Source organism: Emys orbicularis, chromosome 6, assembly GCF_028017835.1.
Source record: "Emys orbicularis isolate rEmyOrb1 chromosome 6, rEmyOrb1.hap1, whole genome shotgun sequence".
NCBI classification, from domain to species: domain Eukaryota; kingdom Metazoa; phylum Chordata; order Testudines; family Emydidae; genus Emys; species Emys orbicularis.
The window spans coordinates 95,534,547-95,554,811 of NC_088688.1; the positions used below are offsets into that span (position 1 = coordinate 95,534,547).

At 40.5% G+C, this 20,265-nt stretch overlaps 1 protein-coding gene across 5 annotated transcripts in view; it reads left to right on the forward strand.

The window, feature by feature from the left end:
* Positions 1–215: 215 nt before the first annotated feature.
* The window catches only part of TJP2 (tight junction protein 2), a 39,173-nt gene continuing 19,123 nt past the window's right edge, over positions 216–20,265 (forward strand). For 3 of the 5 annotated variants that reach the window (XM_065406040.1, XM_065406041.1, XM_065406042.1), the window contains exons 1-10: positions 3,232–3,303; positions 7,549–7,602; positions 11,045–11,169; positions 13,056–13,158; positions 13,958–14,597; positions 16,330–16,433; positions 16,648–16,801; positions 18,008–18,119; positions 18,219–18,355; positions 19,306–19,372. In XM_065406040.1, the coding sequence (XP_065262112.1) occupies positions 3,232–3,303; positions 7,549–7,602; positions 11,045–11,169; positions 13,056–13,158; positions 13,958–14,597; positions 16,330–16,433; positions 16,648–16,801; positions 18,008–18,119; positions 18,219–18,355; positions 19,306–19,372 (1,568 nt within the window). Of the gene's footprint in view, positions 1,362–3,231; positions 3,304–7,548; positions 7,603–11,044; positions 11,170–13,055; positions 13,159–13,957; positions 14,598–16,329; positions 16,434–16,647; positions 16,802–18,007; positions 18,120–18,218; positions 18,356–19,305; positions 19,373–20,265 lie in introns of those variants that run through there. The other 2 variants (XM_065406039.1, XM_065406044.1) reach the window with 2 other exon arrangements.

Sequence of the window (20,265 nt, forward strand, 5' to 3'; positions counted from 1 at the left end):
CCTCCAACAGGCCTAACAAGGGTGTCAGGTATCCTCCCTCCTCATATAGACCTGGCAGGTATAGATACAGGTATCCGGTAAACCAGACCGTTCACTTCTCTGGCTACAGGGGAAGAGGTCGGACCAACGAATACCAGCCTCACCAAGAATTCTGACTCTCTTTCCCCTCAACAGAGGGTGGCAACAAGGAGGAAGCTTTTGGTTTGTCTCAATCAATGGAAAGAAGCGGTCTCCAACAGCAGGCTTCTCTCCTTTATTTTCTGAGACCCTCTAGGACAAGAACTTCCACCTCTCCCTTATATTTTCCTCTCCTCGCTGCCCCAAGTCCTGGGGAAAAGAGACATACTCCTGCTCACTGTGCATCACCTGCAAAACATTCACATCCTCATTCCATTCCACTCAGAGAAGAGATTCACAAGCATCTAATTTGTTTATTTAGAAGTCCGCAAGGAATCAGGGAGCAACCTTCACATCCTGAAATGGGTAAATCAGTTTGTCTCCAAAAAGAGCTCCAAACTAGAATCCACATGAACTCACCAAGATTCTTATCTCCACATGCCATCCACTTCCTAACTGTGGCAATTTTGCCTGGGGAATTATCGCCTGCAGTAATGGACTCCTTTCACCTTTGCCTTGGTCCCAGGTCTCTCTGGCAAGATGAAGACTGTCTTCACAGCCCACCTGAGAACAGGTGGTGGGGAGCTGTTGATACATCACTTGGAAAGTTGTTTGCTTCAGGGCGCCTTCTTACCAGTGGCTTGGGGAGTTCCAATTGTGAAGATATTAAAATATCTCATTCTGGAGGTGAAGAAGTCCAAAAGTCTGCTGTCTCCTACTCAACATATGACTTTGGGTGCCTATTTCCTGATATATGTGGGAAGAGCATCCCTCTGTTTTGCAGCAGAAGCATGAAAAGTTGGGCATTTTGTAGCGATGATTCCGCCAGAGCAAAAAAGCAATCTTTCATCTCTCTTTCCCTCAGTTACTCTGCTGTACAAAAGGTTTGGCAAGACCCAAGCAAACAAGGCCCCCTGTACTGTAATTGCTCCCCCTGGTCCAAGCAGGTGTGGCTTGTAGGTCTGGTTCTACTATTGTTGGATAGATCCTGGTTCCTCCTGCAAGTTTTTAACTTCTCACGGCTAGGCACTGTCAACGTATTTCATTTTTTGTTACATTTTTCCTATTTAGTATTTACTTTGTGTTTGGAACACTGTGGACACTCAATCTGGGAAAAACAGGAGAGCCAAGACAGGGCTACCAGTGAGTGCCAAAATCTGTGCTTCTGTGTAATTGTTCCTGCTGCCTGTTTAAATAAAATAAGCAACAAGAAGACATCAAAGATACAGAAACAATATTTACAGGTAAAAAATGTTCTTCTGAATGGTTTTTTACTTTTGTTTTAAATTCTGTTCCCACAAGCCCTGCCAGATCATTTGTACTTGCCCATTTTACTTTTATTTAACTCATTCTTCTACTTCAATGGGTCTATCCATGCTCTGAATTTGGGTCTCTGATCATTCTGTATTAGTGACGTCTGGGATGGGTAAAAAGACTGACCTGTGCCCTCTCTTTGGATTTCTTGCAACTGACCATTTTTTGTTGGTGGGTTTTTTTTAATGTAATGTCTGGGGGTGCAGCGGAATGTGTGTATTTTACTTGCTTTTGGCCTGTTTTTTTTTTCTTTTGTTTTTTTCAGACTTGCTGAGCATGTACAACTCTTAGGTCTCAAACCTACCAGCTACTGAGCACTCTGTCCCTGATCTAGCAAAGCACATGGCTGCAGTGGGACTCCTTGCATGCTTAATGTTAAGAGGTTTGCCAAGTCAGGCCAGAGAGCCCAGCACCTGCAGGGTGGAGCCCCCATTTTGCTGCACATTATGGGTGAACAGCATTTCTTAAAAGCAGGCCAGCTTTATATTTGCTATGTCACTAGTTGTTTTGGTGGAGGAAAAACTATGAAATTTGAAAACTTCTTTGTGAACTAACTTTTGTTTAAAGTATGAAGTTATTTTTGAGTAACCCCACATTCCTTTGGGATGCAAAGCCCAGCTTGTTAGTCCCAGGTTCCTACAAAACAACTTTCTCCTTGTTGGTGCTGAAGGAACGGTCCTTGATGTAGTAGAACACGTTGTTGGCAGTTGTGTCTTGGAAGCTCAGTGTTGTTTCCATTCTAGACCTCCTGGTGAGTGCAGAGAAATATAGGAGATTACATGTGCAAGCTTGCAAAGCAAGGCTCTGCATTAAACCTGTCCTGTGGAAAAACGGCCTGATGTTTTCCAATGTTGCATGAGTCTTCAACAGTTTACAAATGTGTTCCAACACTGAAAGATGAAATCTACAAGCTATTTTTTGTGTGTGTGAACGTGCTAAACTTGCCACAAATGCCTGTTTCTCTGTGTTTGACGTTTAAGTTAACTCTTTGTGAAACTTTCTTATATAAAGCCTAGGAGGAAAGATTGTAGGTATAAATCTGCAAAAGTTTACAGCATTCACTGATAATGGACCGATAGTTTATTTTACAGTAAAGTGATCTCTTTAGGGTGTATTGCTAACTTTTTGTCCTGTTTTTATTGATTTAGTATTCAGGAAAAAAACTAAACAGTATTGGCAGTCACTGAGAGATTGGCATGATGTTCCTTTTCAATATTTTGCTCACTTTTTGTTTGCTGGAGCTAAATAAGGCCCTAATCCTGCAAGTATTTATACATATGAATAATTTTACATACATGAGCAATCACTTGAGTTCAGTGGAATTACTCACTTTTATAAAGTTAGTCAGGTCCATAAGAATTTGAAGGATTGGGGCCTAGAGTTCAGCTTTAAGATTTATTCTAGTCACAGGTTATTAATATAAAATACTACTAGCATAGTCTGACTTTTTAAATAACCACAAATGCACACCTTGTCTTAAAGTTTCAGGTATACTTATAGGAAAAAATATCATAAGTATTAACTATTTAGAATTTAAAAAACCTCCTGCATATTAATCTGTGTTGAGACATTTAAAATTGTCTTTAATTAAGATTGGTTTTTGTCTCATAAGTGGAGTTTGTTTAGGTATTAGATTTTTCTTCTTTGTGTTTTGATGTGTTACTGTGTGAAATGACAGCAGGATTTGTTGAGTATGTAGGCCACTATTGTATTAGAATTACATAACATTGTTGAGTGGTGGAAACTGATGAAAAGACTGGGATGCACAGAGTCCCCTAACAGATTATATACCCTGCAACAATGAAGACAGCTCAAGCTCTACAGAGAATGTGGGCATATGCAGTGAAAAAGTTGAGGATTTTAAAAGGGCACGTGAGTTGTTTTTACATTATATCTTGTTATAAGCCCTCCCTACACTTTCACACCCAGGTATTTATTTTTTATTTTTTAAAGTGTGTGTTTGGTAACTCAGTAATAAGAAATTGTATAAATATGTGATAATTATCTGCAAGGGTTGTGTGTTCTGTACACAGTGTAATTTTTATTCTAGCAAACTGTCATTCAAAATGTCCACCGCTGAATAGTTTTGTAATCAAGGGGCTACTGATCCATCTATTCTAGCTATTAATAAGGCATCTGTCACCTTGGTACCTGAGCACCATGAATATTTAAACAAATCCTGATAGTGATATTTTAATTAGAAGTATTGTACTGGCTGAAGTTACTACTGAACTCATATTGGCTAATTACAGCAAGTTTCATTTATATACAAAAAACCCCCAACAGTTCTAGTTGAAGGAAAACCTGAGTAAACTCGCCAAATAGTTACTTTTAGTAATTTGATAAATAAATAGGATTCATTTCTTTTGCTTGTGCCTCTTGTCAGCAGTTCTTTCTCTGTGTGTAGGTAATGCAGTAACCATTGTGTTCCTGTGAGACTTTTTAAAAGATACAAAAAACATAGTCTCCCTTTGCATTTCTTTACAGCTAGCCAATGACATGAAAAAGTCTCAAGGATAAAAGGTGCTTTTCTCTTGGTGCATTTAGAGTAGAGACCCATCTTCTGCCTTAGGATAATGATTTCTAACAAAGCAGGAATTTTGTTCTTGTGATAGAGCAGGGGTAGGCAACCTATGGCACGGGTGCCAAAGGCGGCACGCGAGCAGATTTTCAGTGGCACTCACACTGCCCAGATCCTGGCCACCGGTCCAGGGGCTCTGCATTTTATTTAATTTTAAATGAAGCTTCTTAAACATTTTAAAAACCTTATTTACTTTACATATAACAATAGTTTAGTTATATATATTATAGACTTCTAGAAAGAGACCTTCTTAAAACGTTAAAATGTATGACTGGCACGCGAAACCTTAAATTAGAGTGAATAAAGGAAGACTCGGCACACCACTTCTGAAAGGTTGCCGACCCCTGTGATAGAGGGTTAAATCCTAGTTCTGATACAGTCAGAGCTCCTCAGCTGGTGATTTATAACATTCGTAGTCTTTCCCTCCCTCTCATTCTCCTTCTTTCCATTAATCTGTCAGTATTGGTTAGCATCTCAGCACTGGCAAGCAGCAGTACATTTTATAATGTTCAAGAGATTATTAGTTGGAGATTTAGGGCAGTGCAGATGTTTTCAGGGCCTGATAGACTACCAAGGATGACCATTCAATACTGTGCATTATATAGCTTGTGTAATTTTATCAGTATGTCAAGAACTAGTTCTCCTATCTTGGTAATAGATTTTTTTCCCCTTAATTTCTTTTCATGACCAACTAACATATTTCTAAGCATGACTGTCCTTTTCCACTGACACTGATCTGCTCAGGCTCCACTGCTGGCAGTCTACCAGATAGCTGTGAAGAGACCTCGCTGCTGGGTGTTCAGCCTCCAGAGTCTGAACAAAGTCCAGCCACAGTCTCAAGGTGCAGATCCTGTCTAGCACCCTGTCCTGACAGCTGTGACCATGTGGTCCCCAGCCCAGACCCCAGAACCAGTGCTAGCCCCTCCGAATACTGCTGTATCTTTACACACCTTCTCCCAGAACTCTTCCCAAAGTTTACATCTTCAAGGGGCCACATGGTGGGTATAGCATATAACACAGATACTTTGCCCAGAAATCTAACACAGAATTGCTCTTTATTAAATCACGAGACATGTACAGATCTGTAAAAAATAATAATAATAATAATTAATAAACCCTACATGCATTTCCCTGCCTCTGTTTCCTCATCACTCTAGAGCATTCTTTGGGCTCGGCTCAGGGTTCGTTCAGAGTCCTTGTGTTGTCATGCATGGCTTGTGTTCTGAAACATGGAGCCTTCTCCCTAGGTCAGCTTGCTTCCTCTGACCTTGGCCAGTCTATTCCTTTCCTCTCCATCACTGGACACCTTAATATGCCCAGGGCCGGCCTCAGAATCTTAAGGGGAGGGACAGTAAGACTATTTGAAATATACACCAACTTTAACTGACTGACTCATTTTACACTAAAAATGTTTTGGCTGTTTGGTGGGAGGAGTCCTTTCAAATTTTACCACTACTAGCCCACAGCCTGTTGCTGCAGTAATTGAGCCCAGCTGCTTGTCCTTCCAATTTTAGAGATCACTTGATATCTGCTCACATTTTTAAGGCTCTCTTAAAGGGAAACTGCTAGATGGAAATGACAGCTGAGATCCCCTGCCCCCAAGCCAGTACTGCATATAGTTTAAAAAACAAACAAACTAGAAAAGCAGAACAGAAGACACATCAGTTCCCAAGGATTTTTTTCTGTGCAGGATTCTCCCACATGTTGGAATAAGGTAGAGAGAGACAACAAAGTAGCAACTAGCAGCAGCAATTTAACTGTCTAGTTATACTGGCCAGCTGGTGACATGGGAATAGCTGGAAGCACCATTATTTGACAGATGATGATTTCACTGACCATGTGTTTCAGCAAGTAGGTTAATCTACTCAACCCAGGGCAAGAATGCTTTAATAGTAATGATTTTAACTCCGTAACTCTTTCTCTGTCTGTCTCTGTCATTGTCTCTCTGTCACTAGGCTAGATGAGAAGACAGATATTTAAAAATATTTATTTCTATAGGTTTTAACACTAGCTCCTCTCCTCCATAAAACCTCTGCTTTGACTTTTATAGTGTATTTTTGCTAGCTGTAGTTCTAGATCTTGATTTGTAGGATCTGCTAACTTCTGAATTAGAAAACTTAGATTATCTATCCATTTTTAGAAAGACAGTATGTGTGCATTATTAATATAAATATGCTTGTATTGGTGTATGCTAAGACGTATTTCTGTATTATAAACGGTTTGGGTGTTCCTTAAATAATGTTTGGAGCAGGAACTATAAGCTTTTTTTCATCCAGTGACCCCATAGCAAAACATGACCACCTAGTCCCCTTCAGGTGTACCCAGAATCGGCTGTGTGGATTCTTTTCCTGTGACACTTCATGGGGTCTTTGACCATCCAAGAGAACAGAAACAACTGTGTGCTTAATGGTCTGCTTCTGCAATAAAACAACTGTACTGGAAACATTGGGTACACTTCATAATAGTTAATTAAGATGGGGATAGTCTAATAGAGGTGGACTTATTGTAGTTAACTGTACTTCTAAAAACACTACACTTACATACTTCCTTCCTTCACTTCTACCCCTTTCTTGATTAGTTGTCAAAGCTGGTCAAAGTTCTATTTAAATTACTTTTCTATGGAAACTGGGTTTTTGTGTAACGGAATTTTTGGCAATTTTTGCTTTCCATGAAACATGTTTACTTTCAGTCGAAAAACTGAAGTGAACATCTTTTTTGTTCATAAACAGAAAATTTCCATTCAGAAATGCTACTTTGGTGCCCCATGGGATTGGTAGTTCGGGTACCTCATGCTCCCATTTTTCTCTGTGGGCCAGAGATTACATCTCCTCTGTGCGCAGCAGCCATGTGATTCCTGTGATGCACCACAGTGTCTCAGCAAGAAGAGAAACCGTGGTGCATCTTGGGAGATGTAATCCAGCCAAGTCTGTTACCCTGGCTCTCTAACATCAGTGCTGAGTTTTTCTTATTTTCTTAGGTTTGGATGCTTTTTTTTCCTTCCTAAAACTTATTGCTGCTAAATTAGCATCTCGGGGAGGGGGTTTCCACTTGTAAATACTCTTTTTAGCACTGGAATCTTATTAACTATGATGTAGAATTCAAAAGTCAGATTTCCAGTCATTGATTAGAAATGTATTCTAAATTGCCCTTGGTCTTGAATTTGCAATATTTTGTCCATTTTCAGAATCCAGACAGTCAATGGTAATATGTTATGATTTATTTTGTATTGGCCCAGGGAATGTTCACTGCACAGGGGGTTACCAGAGTGTATCTACGTACATATGTGGGTGCACACACAAAGGTGTGTGTATACATATAACCTGCTAAATTCTAATATATATTCCCTCTCCAATTTTTTTCGGTTAGTCTCATTGTCATTTGACATAAAAACAAATGTGTTCTGTAGCCGACTCCATCGAATACTTTAAATAGTTGTTTCAACAGTTTCTGAAATGGGATCTTCCAGATTTTATTTTGGGGTAGTTATTTGTTTATGTTGCTTGTTGGTTAATTGCTTTTTGGTTTTTGTGTAACAGGCCCCAGGCATGGAAGAGCTGATATGGGAACAGTACACTGTGACCTTACAAAAGGTGAGAGCTTGTGTTTATATTTTTAGTTTTCAAATGCTCTATTGCTGCTTTTATTTTAAACATGTGCTACTACAATTTTTATTAACCTATTTGGAGCTGAAACTTGGTTATTTTTGCTGTCCAAAATGGATATTGCTCATCTTGAGGTTTTTTCAGTGCTGGGTAATCACAAAATTCTCATGACTTTTTAAAATCTATTTTGAAAAGACTCCATTTAAATTCCATCTTTATTACTGTTCAGTTTTGAGCAGTGATGGTCTAAATGCAATATGTACCAGCCAAATAGATAAATATGTAATTGACTAACATAATACAAAAACAGGATAACTCTGTTAGCAGATACAGTTACCAGGAGTACTTCATAATCTCAGATGTGGAGCTGCATTGCAAATACATTGAGAAATCAATGGAAAATGTATACCATTATACTGAAGAGTAGAATCCGATGTAAAAATTATTGTAATCATGATTAAGGCTGCAATTCTGTCACAGAGGTCATGGAAGTCACGGATTCCATGACTTTCCGTGACCTCCATGACTTCTGCAGCTGCAGTGGCCGATGCGGCTGACCCTGGGAAGCGCTCAAGCACCAGCAGTCCTGGGGGCAGCCAGAGCAGCAGCCCCGGGGATCGCCCGAGCATCAGTCCCGGGGCGGCCCTGGCGATCGCCCAAGCAGCAGTGGCCCTAGGAGTGGCTGGGGCTGTGGCCCCAGAGGCCGCCAGGAGAGCAGTCCCCAGGGGCCTCAGAGCAGCGGGCCACCAGAGGCAGTCAGCCCCTACCACTGGAGCAGTGGGGCCCAGGAGCAGAGATTTAGTCATGGGTATTTATAGTAAAAGTCCTGGACAGGGCATGACTGTGAATTTTTGTTTATTGCCTGTGACCTGTCCATGACCTTTACTAAAAATACCCATGACTAAATCTTAGTCTTAATCATAATTATCAAATGCATGTGCTGCTATTACATGAGAGAATAGTACAACATGTACAACTCTCATTTTTCCTCTATTAAAGGCAATGTCAGATATTTCTGTCTTTTGAAAACAAATTTTATTTCTGTACATTTTGGGGATTACAAGGATGGTTCTACAAACTTTTGCATTGCCTGGACATTCCAGGCCCCCGAGCAAAATAGAGCGGTTTCGATGATGTTCTCTCTCTGTCCTGCCTGACTCTGGCCCCCATAGGCCATTTGGATGGCCAGGGATCAGCTAAAGGTTGCAGCTTACTTATCCTACAATTTATTGCCTGCTCTGCTCAAATGAGGCAGAGGTCCTACAGACAACAGCCTCCTTCACAACACAACTCCTAATTCATTCACAGAGCATCATCCCTCCTGTGCCCTGAATAAGGCAAGAGTCTACAAAAATAGCATGTTATCTTGTAATTAAAGATTGTATCATAATACATACACATAAGGGGGGCAAAAATAAGGTTGCACAGGCAGCCTTAATTCTGGTTTCCTAAATTTTGAGTGGTTGGCTTTGCAACCTTAATGTTCTTTTAATGTAATTTTTGGGGGAAATAATGTATCTTACATGCAGTGACCTGCTAGTGTTCATTATCTGCTACAGAAGACGGAGCACACATCTGTATGGCCCCACAAAGGGAGTGCGTGTAACTTTTCATTTCTTGGAGTTGTAAAGGCAGATTTAAAATCCAGAGGACATTCCCAACCAGATCACCGGTGGTTTCAGTTCTGAAGGGTGGGTGGGTAATGCACATAGACAGATTGGCAATGACTTTAGCCTCATTCATGAAGAGGCAGAATAAATTACTCATCTAAATTATTCTTTTCCATGAATGTAAATGTAATAATTTTGTGCTAATTATTACAAATGCAAAACCACTTCAGAAACCCACTCTTAAATATAATAGTTAAATTCAGTCAAGAAATGCAAAAGTTGGGGATTGGACAGAAATGTTTACTTGGCTGCACTTCACATCCTATGTGCCTTTGATGGTACACAGTACATTTACACTTTGTTATATCCACACTAAAGTACACATTTAACTGGAAAAACAAGACTAGAAAATACTGTAACACGCAACATGGTTTAGTGAACATTGTTCCCTTGCATTCCCTGATTTGCTGATTGTTACTATGCAATCTTAAATTTGCATTTAGCAAAAAAAAAAAAAAAAAAAAAAATTAAATGCAAAGGGCCTGATTCTCAGCTTGTGTAAATCAACTCAGCTCCATTGGGCCAAGTTGTCAGTTTATACCATCTAAGGCTGCTGCCCAAATGGTCTAGAGCTTGTTGAGATAACAAGCTCCATTAGCTCTGTCAGTGGATCAAGTCTTAATTCTGTGCTGTTTTTAGCTTGAGGCCTCCTGAACCTGGCCAGTGTCAACCAAGGCTCAGTGACTCCAATCAACTTCATAAAACTATTTATTGGCCTTCCCCTGCTCCTACTGAGAGAACTGAGTTTTGCCACTGCCGTCAGTGGGAGTATGACTAGCACAGGAAGGGCTGTGAAATACATAAATTAAACTGAAAAAATGGAGAGAGAAAAAATTGTTTTCTTCTCTGTTTCAGTTATAGTGAACTTTGATGTAACAAGTAACTCTAGGTATTTTTTTAAACAAACCAGACAGAAATGTGACTTAAATTGTTCCTTTAAGTATAGCAGATGCTACTGGCTCTCCAGCTGTACTAAATGATCAGTCAGAATGTGTACACACACACACTCTATGTGTGTGTCCATATATATATTGCACACTCTGTTGTACTTTTCTGCATTCAGGATTTACTGGTGTTCTGGTTTAGATACAAGTCTTGCTTCCTTTTTCATTGCCCCAGTATATGCTTTTCTGGTTCACATTCAAGCATTCCAAAAGCCCCATGTTATGACAGCCTACCCTTTCTTCAGAGGCAGGTTTGGCATAGGTACCTCATGATCTATTAATGCACTGCTTGGGGGTGGTGGATGGTGACACCAGACGCTGAGTACACATTTGTAGCTTCTTCTTTTTTTTATCAGCAACAATTTTGCATAGTCCCTTTCATGAATAGTAATTAGAATTTAGATAGCGTTGCATGTTCAGTTGTTAATTGCTAGAAAAACTGCTCCAGGGTCTCGAGCATTCTAATCAACTGCAGCTTTCTACTCGGCAGTTAATTCAGTGTGAATTGTTAGCATTAGTGGGGAAAAAACAAGAGATCACACAGGAAACAGCGAGTCCTCTCATCATTTTTATTGGTCACAGGATGACATGCCTGCTTGGTTTTTGACTTTCACGATGGAAACCTCAAATTGGTTACTTTGCGGATTGTTTTTTCATTCTAGTTTGTGCAACACTTCATCGGAACTGCATTTTTCTATCTAAAGTGAGTGTTGCTGTGATGACAGTCTGTTGGCTTAATCATAATCTCTGTCTCCATGTTGAAATGTAATAGTGTTCAGTTCTGTTTTATGTATGTGTGTGTGGCTTTTTTTTTAGGATTCAAAAAGAGGGTTTGGGATTGCAGTTTCCGGTGGCAGAGACAACCCTCATTTTGAAAATGGCGAAACGTCCATAGTTATCTCAGATGTCCTCCCAGGTGGCCCAGCAGATGGATTACTTCAGTAAGTGTGCTTCCTTATATCCCCCATGTCTGGAATGTTTTGCAGATAAAGGTGCAGGTTTGATTTGAGAGCCTGCCCCAGCAACTTGATCCAGGGTGTTTCTTTCTGTAGACTTGTGTGTCAACTGTCCATATTTTAAATGAAATCATACCTTTTTTTTGTATCTCATAAACAAGTTAATCTACTTTAATGGTGGTATATTGTATTGTTCTATACATAAGCATGTCTTCTTTGTGTGTTTTTAAGAAAAAAAAACTTTAGCAGGACATTACTTCTCATGGCAGCCTTCTTCACATACATAGTGTCCTTGTTGACAGCTTTCAAATGCTGGCCCTTAACACAACAATATCTGAAGCAATTTCCCTCCACATTTAATATGTTTGCATGATGTCTTCATTTAGGCATTGTCTGCACTAGATCTGTTTTCCTGAAACTTTCCATTATTTATGCTGCTTGTGTAGCTCCACCAGCCGTAGGAATGTGGGGGTGCTAATGTAGACCAGCCAACGGTGACTGCCTCTATTTTAGCAACAGTATCATCTAGAACTGCTGTGACCAGGGTCAGACAACACAGAAGTTAAAATGCCAATGGCATTATCTATGCTAGGGCGACCTACTTGTGGAGTTGTAGTGGTGAGAAATTTTACAGAAAAAAGGTTGTTCACATCCCCCTAGAGATTAAACTTTTTTCCCTGTAAAATGTAGCTAGTTGCTCATATTCACCTAGATTAGCTAGGGGTTAATGTCCAGAGTGTGATTTTTGGCTAGCACGGTTGGTTTACAACAGAAAAATCTTCTTCCAGAGTGGGCAGGAGAACTGTACGATTACCTTGCCAAACAGTTCTTGACAACATTTGTGGAATGTTGTGGCTATAACAGTTCAAGCTATAGCATCAGGTGGAATAAAGGCTGTAGTTCTAATGTGGCTGTGGAAACCTCTGCTGGAGGTAAAATTCTTAAAATGTGTGTCAAGGTTTAAAAGAATGCACCCATTGATCCTTAACAGATTTTGTAAGTTATTGTTTACAGTGTTGTAGCCATGTATTCATGGACTGAATAGACACACTGGATTTATGGCTTATTACAACAATCTATCACACACACACACACACACACACACACACACACACACACACACACACACACACACACACACACACTGTCTTTCCCCCCTATAACTGGAGGGGTGTTAAGGGCCATTTGACCTTGAATGGTCCCTTGGAATACAGCTCTGTCGCATCTTACTCGCATTTAACATGCGTGATTTCAGCTTTACGCCGTCGGCAAAACCAAAAAAAGAGAGAAAAATAACAATTTTAATACTGTACCTGTAGTGCGGGCGATTTCGCCCGCCATTCAACTCATTGTAATTTTGACTATACACGGTTTTCGCTTTACGCGCTAACCGCGGAATGGAACCCCCGCGTAAGATGAGACTCACCTGTATATGCTTATGCTAACCAATCTGTTCCACCTTATATTTAGCTGTGACAGCCTGAGTACCCATCCCAGACCTCAAAAAGAGCTCTGTGTAGCTCAAAAACTTGTCTCTCTCACCAACAGAAGTTGGTCCAATAAAAGATATTACCTCACCCACCTTGTCTTGTAAGTTATTGTCGATCCTGGAATCAGCACATCAATCAATCACACATAGAGGCATTTAAACCAAAAACCACCAACAATCAATGAATTGTTAAAACTGGAAGAAGCCTTCAGCATGTGCCTTATTTAAGCTCTCCCAGTTTATATAAACTAATATGGATGTTTAAGAATAGCTTGTGTTCTGTTTTTTGTTAGTGAATGCACAGGACATTCAGAACAAAAGTGGAATTCAATTTGAAAATTAAAGGATGTCCCTTCTAACCCATCATGTACTTCTTTTGTAGAGAAAATGACCGGGTGGTCATGGTTAATGGGACCCCAATGGAAAATGTTCCCCATTCTTTTGCAGTGCAGCAGTTAAGAAAAAGTGGGAAAGTGGCTGCCATTGTAAGTTAACAATTACTAATTCTTTGCATTATAGTTGTACCTATAACCCCAACCAAGATCAGTACCCGCTGAGCTAGGTGTATACACTAGTTCATACACACGTGCCTTAGAGCTTGCAATTTAAATAAAAAAGCCAAACTGTATGTGGGGAGAGGAGAATATTATTCCCGTTTTATAGATGGAGAACTGAAGCAAGTGGGGAAGGATTAGGTGACGTGTCCAGTGTAACACAAGGAGCCTGTCTGTGGCAAAGCAGGAAAATGAGCTCAGATCTCCTGAATCTTAGTGCAGTGTCTTAACCATATGACCAACCACAGTTAATGTCTCTGTTGTTGCCTATTTATTTATTTATTAAGATGGAGACAACATGCTGTGCCCTGTACAAGACACACAATGTACAGTCCCTTTCCAAAGAGTTTACATCTAAACAGGCTTAGCACATGTTTCTTACCTCCCTTAAGTAGAGAGTATTGTTTGCTTGGGCACAGCACAGTTTTTAGAAGCTTTTAAAAAAAATTACTTTATCAACTTATGCCGTTAAAGCAATTTAAAAAAAACAAACCACTCTTGCTCTGTTTAGATGGATGAAACTAAGGGGATGTTTCTAACAACCGACATAGAATTTTAACCATATCACTTCACAGTGTTTTGAAAACAAAGCTTCTTGAACAATAAGTTGCTTAGAGGCTCTTGCTTTTATGACCTAGCATTTGAGATTTTCAGCATTTGGAATAAGATTTAAAATGGATGTTGAGAGAGGTGCTCTTCTTTGTTTTTGTTTTGTGTTTAATACAAACAGGTAGTGAAAAGACCACGGAAAGTGCAGCTCACCGCTCTAAGGAGAAGCCCCTCTCTTGACCATGATGATAGAGCTTTCGATGTACTGGATGACCCAGCAGAGTTTGATGGCAGGAGTGCTCGAAGTGGCTATAGTGATCGGAGCTGGCATAGTGGCCATGGAGGTCGCAGTCAAAGCTGGGGAAACAGCCCTGATAGGAGCTACCGAAGAGATCAAGATAGAGGGCGTAACTACAGCAGAGACCACAGCAGGGAACGCAGCTACAGCCGGGATGGAAGTCGTGGCAGGAGCATCGACAGGGAGAGAAGCTTGGACCGAGAACGCAGAAGAGACCGGAGCAGGGGCAGGAGCATCGACAGGGAGAGAAGCTTGGACCGAGAACGCAGAAGAGACCGGAGCAGGGGCAGGAGCATCGACAGGGATGATGGCTATGAACGTGCCGCTGGTGACTACAGCCCACCCAGGGATTACAGTCACAGACATCAGCCTGACCCTAGATACGACAAGGAAGCAAGGAGTCATAGTCGAGACAGACTGAATTCCCACAGCCCCTTGCTTGAACCACGACGCCAGCATGAGTACCCAGGACAACAGGATAGACCTATCAGTGTTCTCCTAACAAAAAGCAAACCGAATGAAGGTAGCTGTGGGGGGGAGGCAGGAAACGCTTCTGGTGAAGGGATAGATTTAAGGGGAAAATGCTGTTCTCTCCATTGGCTATTGGGTGGGTGGCTTTAATACTCTACGTACAACTGCTTACCTACATTCCTCCTCCACTCCCTTACCGTTGTGTGTGGGTGCCGTCTACTCTTTGTCCTTGGACATGGGACTTCCTCCTTGCCTGTACCATCCACTGCTCTAGTCTCTCCGGGTCACTGTGCACTCTCGTTCTTTCCTCCTATGAGCTCACTACCCTTCCAGTTCTGATGGAATCCACGACTTGATCATGGTTAACTTTACACCAAAGTTAAATTTATACCTGGCACTTATAGATTAAAGAGAACCTGCTGCATCCTGTCTTTTAGTGTTTGGTTTGGCTTAGGTTATTTGCTTTAGTGGAAGGCAGACGAGGTTTCCAAAAGTATAGTTTGGGTGAAATGGGTTGATACATGCACCTCTAATAGCTCAGGGTTTGGTTCAAACTAGAACTAGTTCATGCATCATTAGAGTAATTAAAAAGTAAACTTTTAACAAAACATTGGAGGGTGCCTGGGTGTGTGTGTGTGATGATTTTAATAGTGTCACAAAAATACATATGTCATGCAACAAAACTACACTTTAGATTGGGTTGTGTCAGCATTTCACTTTATAAATCCTGTTTTCCTGGGATTTATAGAAATCCACTGCGTGGGGGCACTTGGCATATTGTAAATCATCTCTCCATAGGAGCAAATCTGTTCTTCTAAATCTGGAACACACCACTGCATCTATCTTAATAGCATTGGTGGAAGGGGGAGGCTTATGTTTTGTTTTTTTAAATAAAAATTAATTTTGCACATGACAGGATCACTTTACATATTGGAGCATAATTTTTTTTTGTAAACTCATAATGAAAGATAATGCACACAGAGATACGTACTGTGCATGTAGAGAAAATCTGTTTAACAACTTTGCTTAAGAAGTTTGTACGTAGCTAACAGGTGGTACAAAAACACCATGACCATTCAGAGCTGTAGTAGCCTGTTTTGTATGTGATGGTGTTGAAAATGGGAAAATAGCTTAATTTGACAATTCTAGAACAGGCTGCTTTCAAAACAGATATTTTACTTTTTAAAATAGAATACAGTGGTTTTGGCCCCTCTATGCTGCTGGAGCTGTGCTGGAATCTAGCCACAGCTGTCCTGCTGACAACTCCACTGGCGATGGGACTGTACTGGCATAAAGCCAGAGAGCCAACTCCCTTCCTATCCCCCAATGTAGGGGGTGTATCTGGGGAGGGGAGGGACCATGGCTCCACTTCTCAAATACTGAAGTCTCTTAGGGGCTATGCTAAGTTATCCTAAGTTGGTGCCATGACGAGCCACTACCATTTGAGAGTGGGGGAACCATAAATGCCACCCTAGATGCCCCCACTGCCCTCCCCAGCCTCCTGCACTAGCAGAATATGGCACAGGAGAGAATCTGACCCATTAGGTACAAAAACCTGTCATTAAAAAAGTGAAATGTGAGACTGTTGGCAGTGTAGGACTGATGTCCCGTCCTTGAGTCTCACCATGTTACCTCTGCTTCTTAAGGGGCCTGATTCCCTTTTACTATAATGTGCTGTGTTGCATGTGATTGTGGTTGATGTGTACACAGCCTAGTTATTAGATGTAAACACTTACTCATTCTGCCAAACTACAGGCTGTGGATTTTTTTTCTTCCTTTTCCAGAGTATGGTCTCCGACTTGGAAGTCAGATTTTCATAAAAGAAATGACCAGTACTGGCCTGGCAACTAAAGATGGTAATCTGTATGAAGGAGACATAATACTCAAGGTATGTTGTGGACAAAGGCATGCTGAAGCAGCATATATTTATTACAATGCTTCTTTCTGTGCTGAGGTGGTTTTTTTGTTTTATTTGAAAATCTAATTAGAACATCTGCTCACTGGAAAGGGGATGAGCGGATTTGATCTTTGATATGACTTCTTATTGCCATTTGTGTTCTTAATTGTTTGCTTATAATAGTACTTCTGCCTTATATGTACAGATTAATGGTACAGTGACAGAGAATATGTCGCTAGCTGATGCCCGAAAATTGATTGAGAAATCACGAGGAAAACTCCAGTTGGTAGTCCTCAGGGACAGAAAACAGACACTGCTCAACATCCCTTCATTGCATGACAGTGACTCAGAAATAGAAGGTGAGGTGTCTTAGGGTCAAAAGGTAATGTCAGTTCTACTCCCTGTATAAACAGAAAGTGAAGCTGTTTATATAAAGTGTTTCTCATAGGATAGTGGTAATGCAAGTACCATATTTGATTGGTACCTATATTGCAGCTATTCTGTAGAAAGACAAAGAAGCAGCAAACCCTTTTCCTTTGGTGTAGGAAGAACCTTCAGTCACTCAGCAGGCCTTGTGTCTTTCAGTGACCTTTCTAGCTGATTCATGAGTAATGTTGACTAAACAAAGCAAAGCCCAACTCACCATGGCTAGAAGGAAAGTCATTTTAGTGCAAGGCCCGATTCATGACAATGGTGGGATGAGCTCAGTTTTATTTCACTCTAAGGACACTTCCACTCCTTCCAACATTCCAGGGAAGGAGACAGAATTATGGAATCAACAGTCCTGGGGGCTTAGTTTAGCCTCCTCCAAGCAACTTCCTGGATCTTTTTCATATGAATAGTCCCTCTAAGCATAACCTGCATTGGGAAGGGTGCTGGTGCTTCACTGGAAACATGCTGTTAATTGATTCAGGAAGTGTGTTTCTGGTGTGAGAATATTCAGTGCAGCTTCTTGGAGCTTTTCCTGCTGAGAATGGGTCGTGGCTTGAATTTGTGAGGTACAGGGAAAATTGTTTTTCTCTCTGAAGGACACTTAACAGCTCAGCTTCATGTTGTTTAACAGTGAATCCTCTGGACTTCCAAAGAAGAAATTGGGGAGGGCTATGACAGACAAGCCATTTTCTTTTATTTAATCTTTTACTATGCAAGATTCGGTTTCAGTTCTTCGCAACCACTATCTCTTCTTCATTTTATAGTTCTCTTATTTCTATAATAATAAAGATAGGCCTCTGTGTGGTGTGTTTTTCTAGCGAGAGCTCAAACCAGTAGGATGTTAATAATAGTTGGGAAAAGTTTACACTTGCTTTTGATGCTCCTTGGAATTTCTTTTTGGATGTTACAAAACCTTTCTGAAATATTTTGTGGGAGACAGAAGCTCTGAGAGGTGCAGGTTACTTCTCTTTCTAGCCCCAGCCACACTTAAATCTTTTTTCCAGAGCGGGGATAGTTTATAAATACTTCATATTTTGTATCTAGATTATTGCAAGTAAGTAGATGTGGATAAATGTGCAATGAAATTGAAGACCAATATCTTAAACAGACTTACTGTACTGTTCTCTCAATAGATATTTCTGAAATTGAGTCAAACCGATCAAGCTCCCCTCAAGATGACCAAAAATTACATCACTCTGATTTCGACTCTCATTCCTCCAATGAAAAACTAAAGGAAAAGCCAAAGTAGGAAGTGTTACTCTTCTTTTTCTTACTAAAGAAGAAATTTTTAATGTGTACCAAATTTTGTTTTAATGTTCTCAATTTGTTGTTCTTTTTGTTAAGTACAAAAGAGGATCCACCCAACAGGTTGTCCAGGATGGGAGCAATGCCCACGCCTTTTAAATCAACCAGTGATATAGCTGCTGCTGTCATCGTCACCGAGACAAACAAAGAACCAAAGTACAAAGCTGACCCGCCAGGTCAGAGCTACAAATGTCCCATTTGAGATGTTTTTTTTCCTCCAACCCATTCGCTGGCGGGAGGAGAGGCGGGGGGGGGGGGGGGAATTCCAAGGGGTATAAACCCTCATGCTTCAGGAATTAAGCCAAACGTGAATTGGAGGGAGTTAGGAAGAAACTTTTCCTGTGGCTCCCCAGATTATTCCATAATTGTTTACTACAGGGTTTCTTGCACCTTCCTCACCTGGTACTAGCCACTGTCAGAGATGGGATGCTAGACTAGATGGACCACAGGTCTGATCTGGTATGGCAGTTCCTGTGCAGAACAGCCTGCAATTCTTCTTATCTATAATAAAGAACTAAATAACCAAGTCTTTATTCCATTGAAAAGAGAGGACAGGAGAGAGCTTAAAGATAAAGCACAAAGGTTAAATGTAGGTTGAGTGCTCTTATCCTCAGAAGTGAATCTATACAATTGTATAAGTGAATCTACAAAATCCTGGCTCTGTTATCTCCCAGGAAGGTAGGGTCTGAAGGCATCTCTTATCCACATCTTCCCCAGCTGATTGACAGTTGGCATAAATTGGCTCAGAGGGAATTCACATCCAGCCTTCTTGGCTGGCATAGGCTGACTGGCCTTTGGGGAGACCTTAAAAGAGGACAATTGGAGCAAGAGATTGAATAACAGATTCCTGACAAAAAGAAAATTGTAGGGGGGAAAAAACCATTTGACAAGGATTACATGATTGGGAGATGAGCCTGAAATCATAAGTTAATTTACTGCCTTGACATTTGTTCTTTAGTTACTTTTTACTTTTACTGCAGTCAGAGTGCCCTGTGCTTTAGGCTGCAGATCTGCACTCTTTGCTGGCATACATGATATTGTTGTAACTGCTGCCTGTAACTAAAAACCTTTCATTCTTTTATGTCTTGTTTGTCCAGTTAGATAACTTTATGGTTTTTACACACAGTATCTCAACCAAAAGTAGCCCCAAGAACCTTTCTTCGGCCTAGCCCTGAAGATGAAGCAATATACGGGTATGCTTCTTTCAACACCTGGTTTTTCTCACCATCTATCCATATTGCTTTTTTTGTTTTCTTTGGCTGCTTTCTTCATGCATTCGTAGTGGTTTTCCCCTAAACAGTCCTATGTCAAGAAAAGATAACTTGGGTTCTGTATTAAATAGCTGACTGACAACATTTAGGATGAACTTAGTTTTTAAAAAAGGAGGCCTAATGTATATGCACAAGAATGCATGCCCCTATATTTGTATATTCAGTCCCCGATTTCATAGACTGATTGTAAATGCAGATTGCTAGTTAAATACCTACCTTTGCAATTTGCACACAGAAACACAATTGCACTTGCAAATGTAGGTATGTATCTTTATGCATGGTCCTTGGACCTCCTCCTCTATTTTAATCTATGGTCTCTAATATCCAAAAATCTAATATGCAGAGAAAAATGTAATCTATAAAAAGGGCATTGATAACTTTGAAAAGGATAAAACTTTAGAGGCTGGATTATCATAAAGTAAGGCCTAAGGTCTGGGTGTGGGGGTTTTGTGTGTGTGCCTGCTTTTGTATACACCCATTCCACAGTTGTGTATATACAAGCTGGAGATTTTTGCAGCTAAATGTGTATCTTCTCAATCCCTAGTTTGTGTATTGTATGCAGCTGTGGAATCTGCACACTGAAAAGCAGTAACAAAATGTCTGTGGACCTAGGACCTAATTTTTTTAAATCTACCCTCAAGTTAAATGTGATAATGTTGACCTCTAGAACTTTGACTGTCTAGAGTCTAATATTTGAAATCACTAAGGTGCTTTATAGGAATACAACCTGGATACTTTTTTAACATAAATTATTAAATGGGGAAATGGGCTGGTGTTGGGGAGAGAGTAATAAATCAGTTGGAGATTTGGATTGA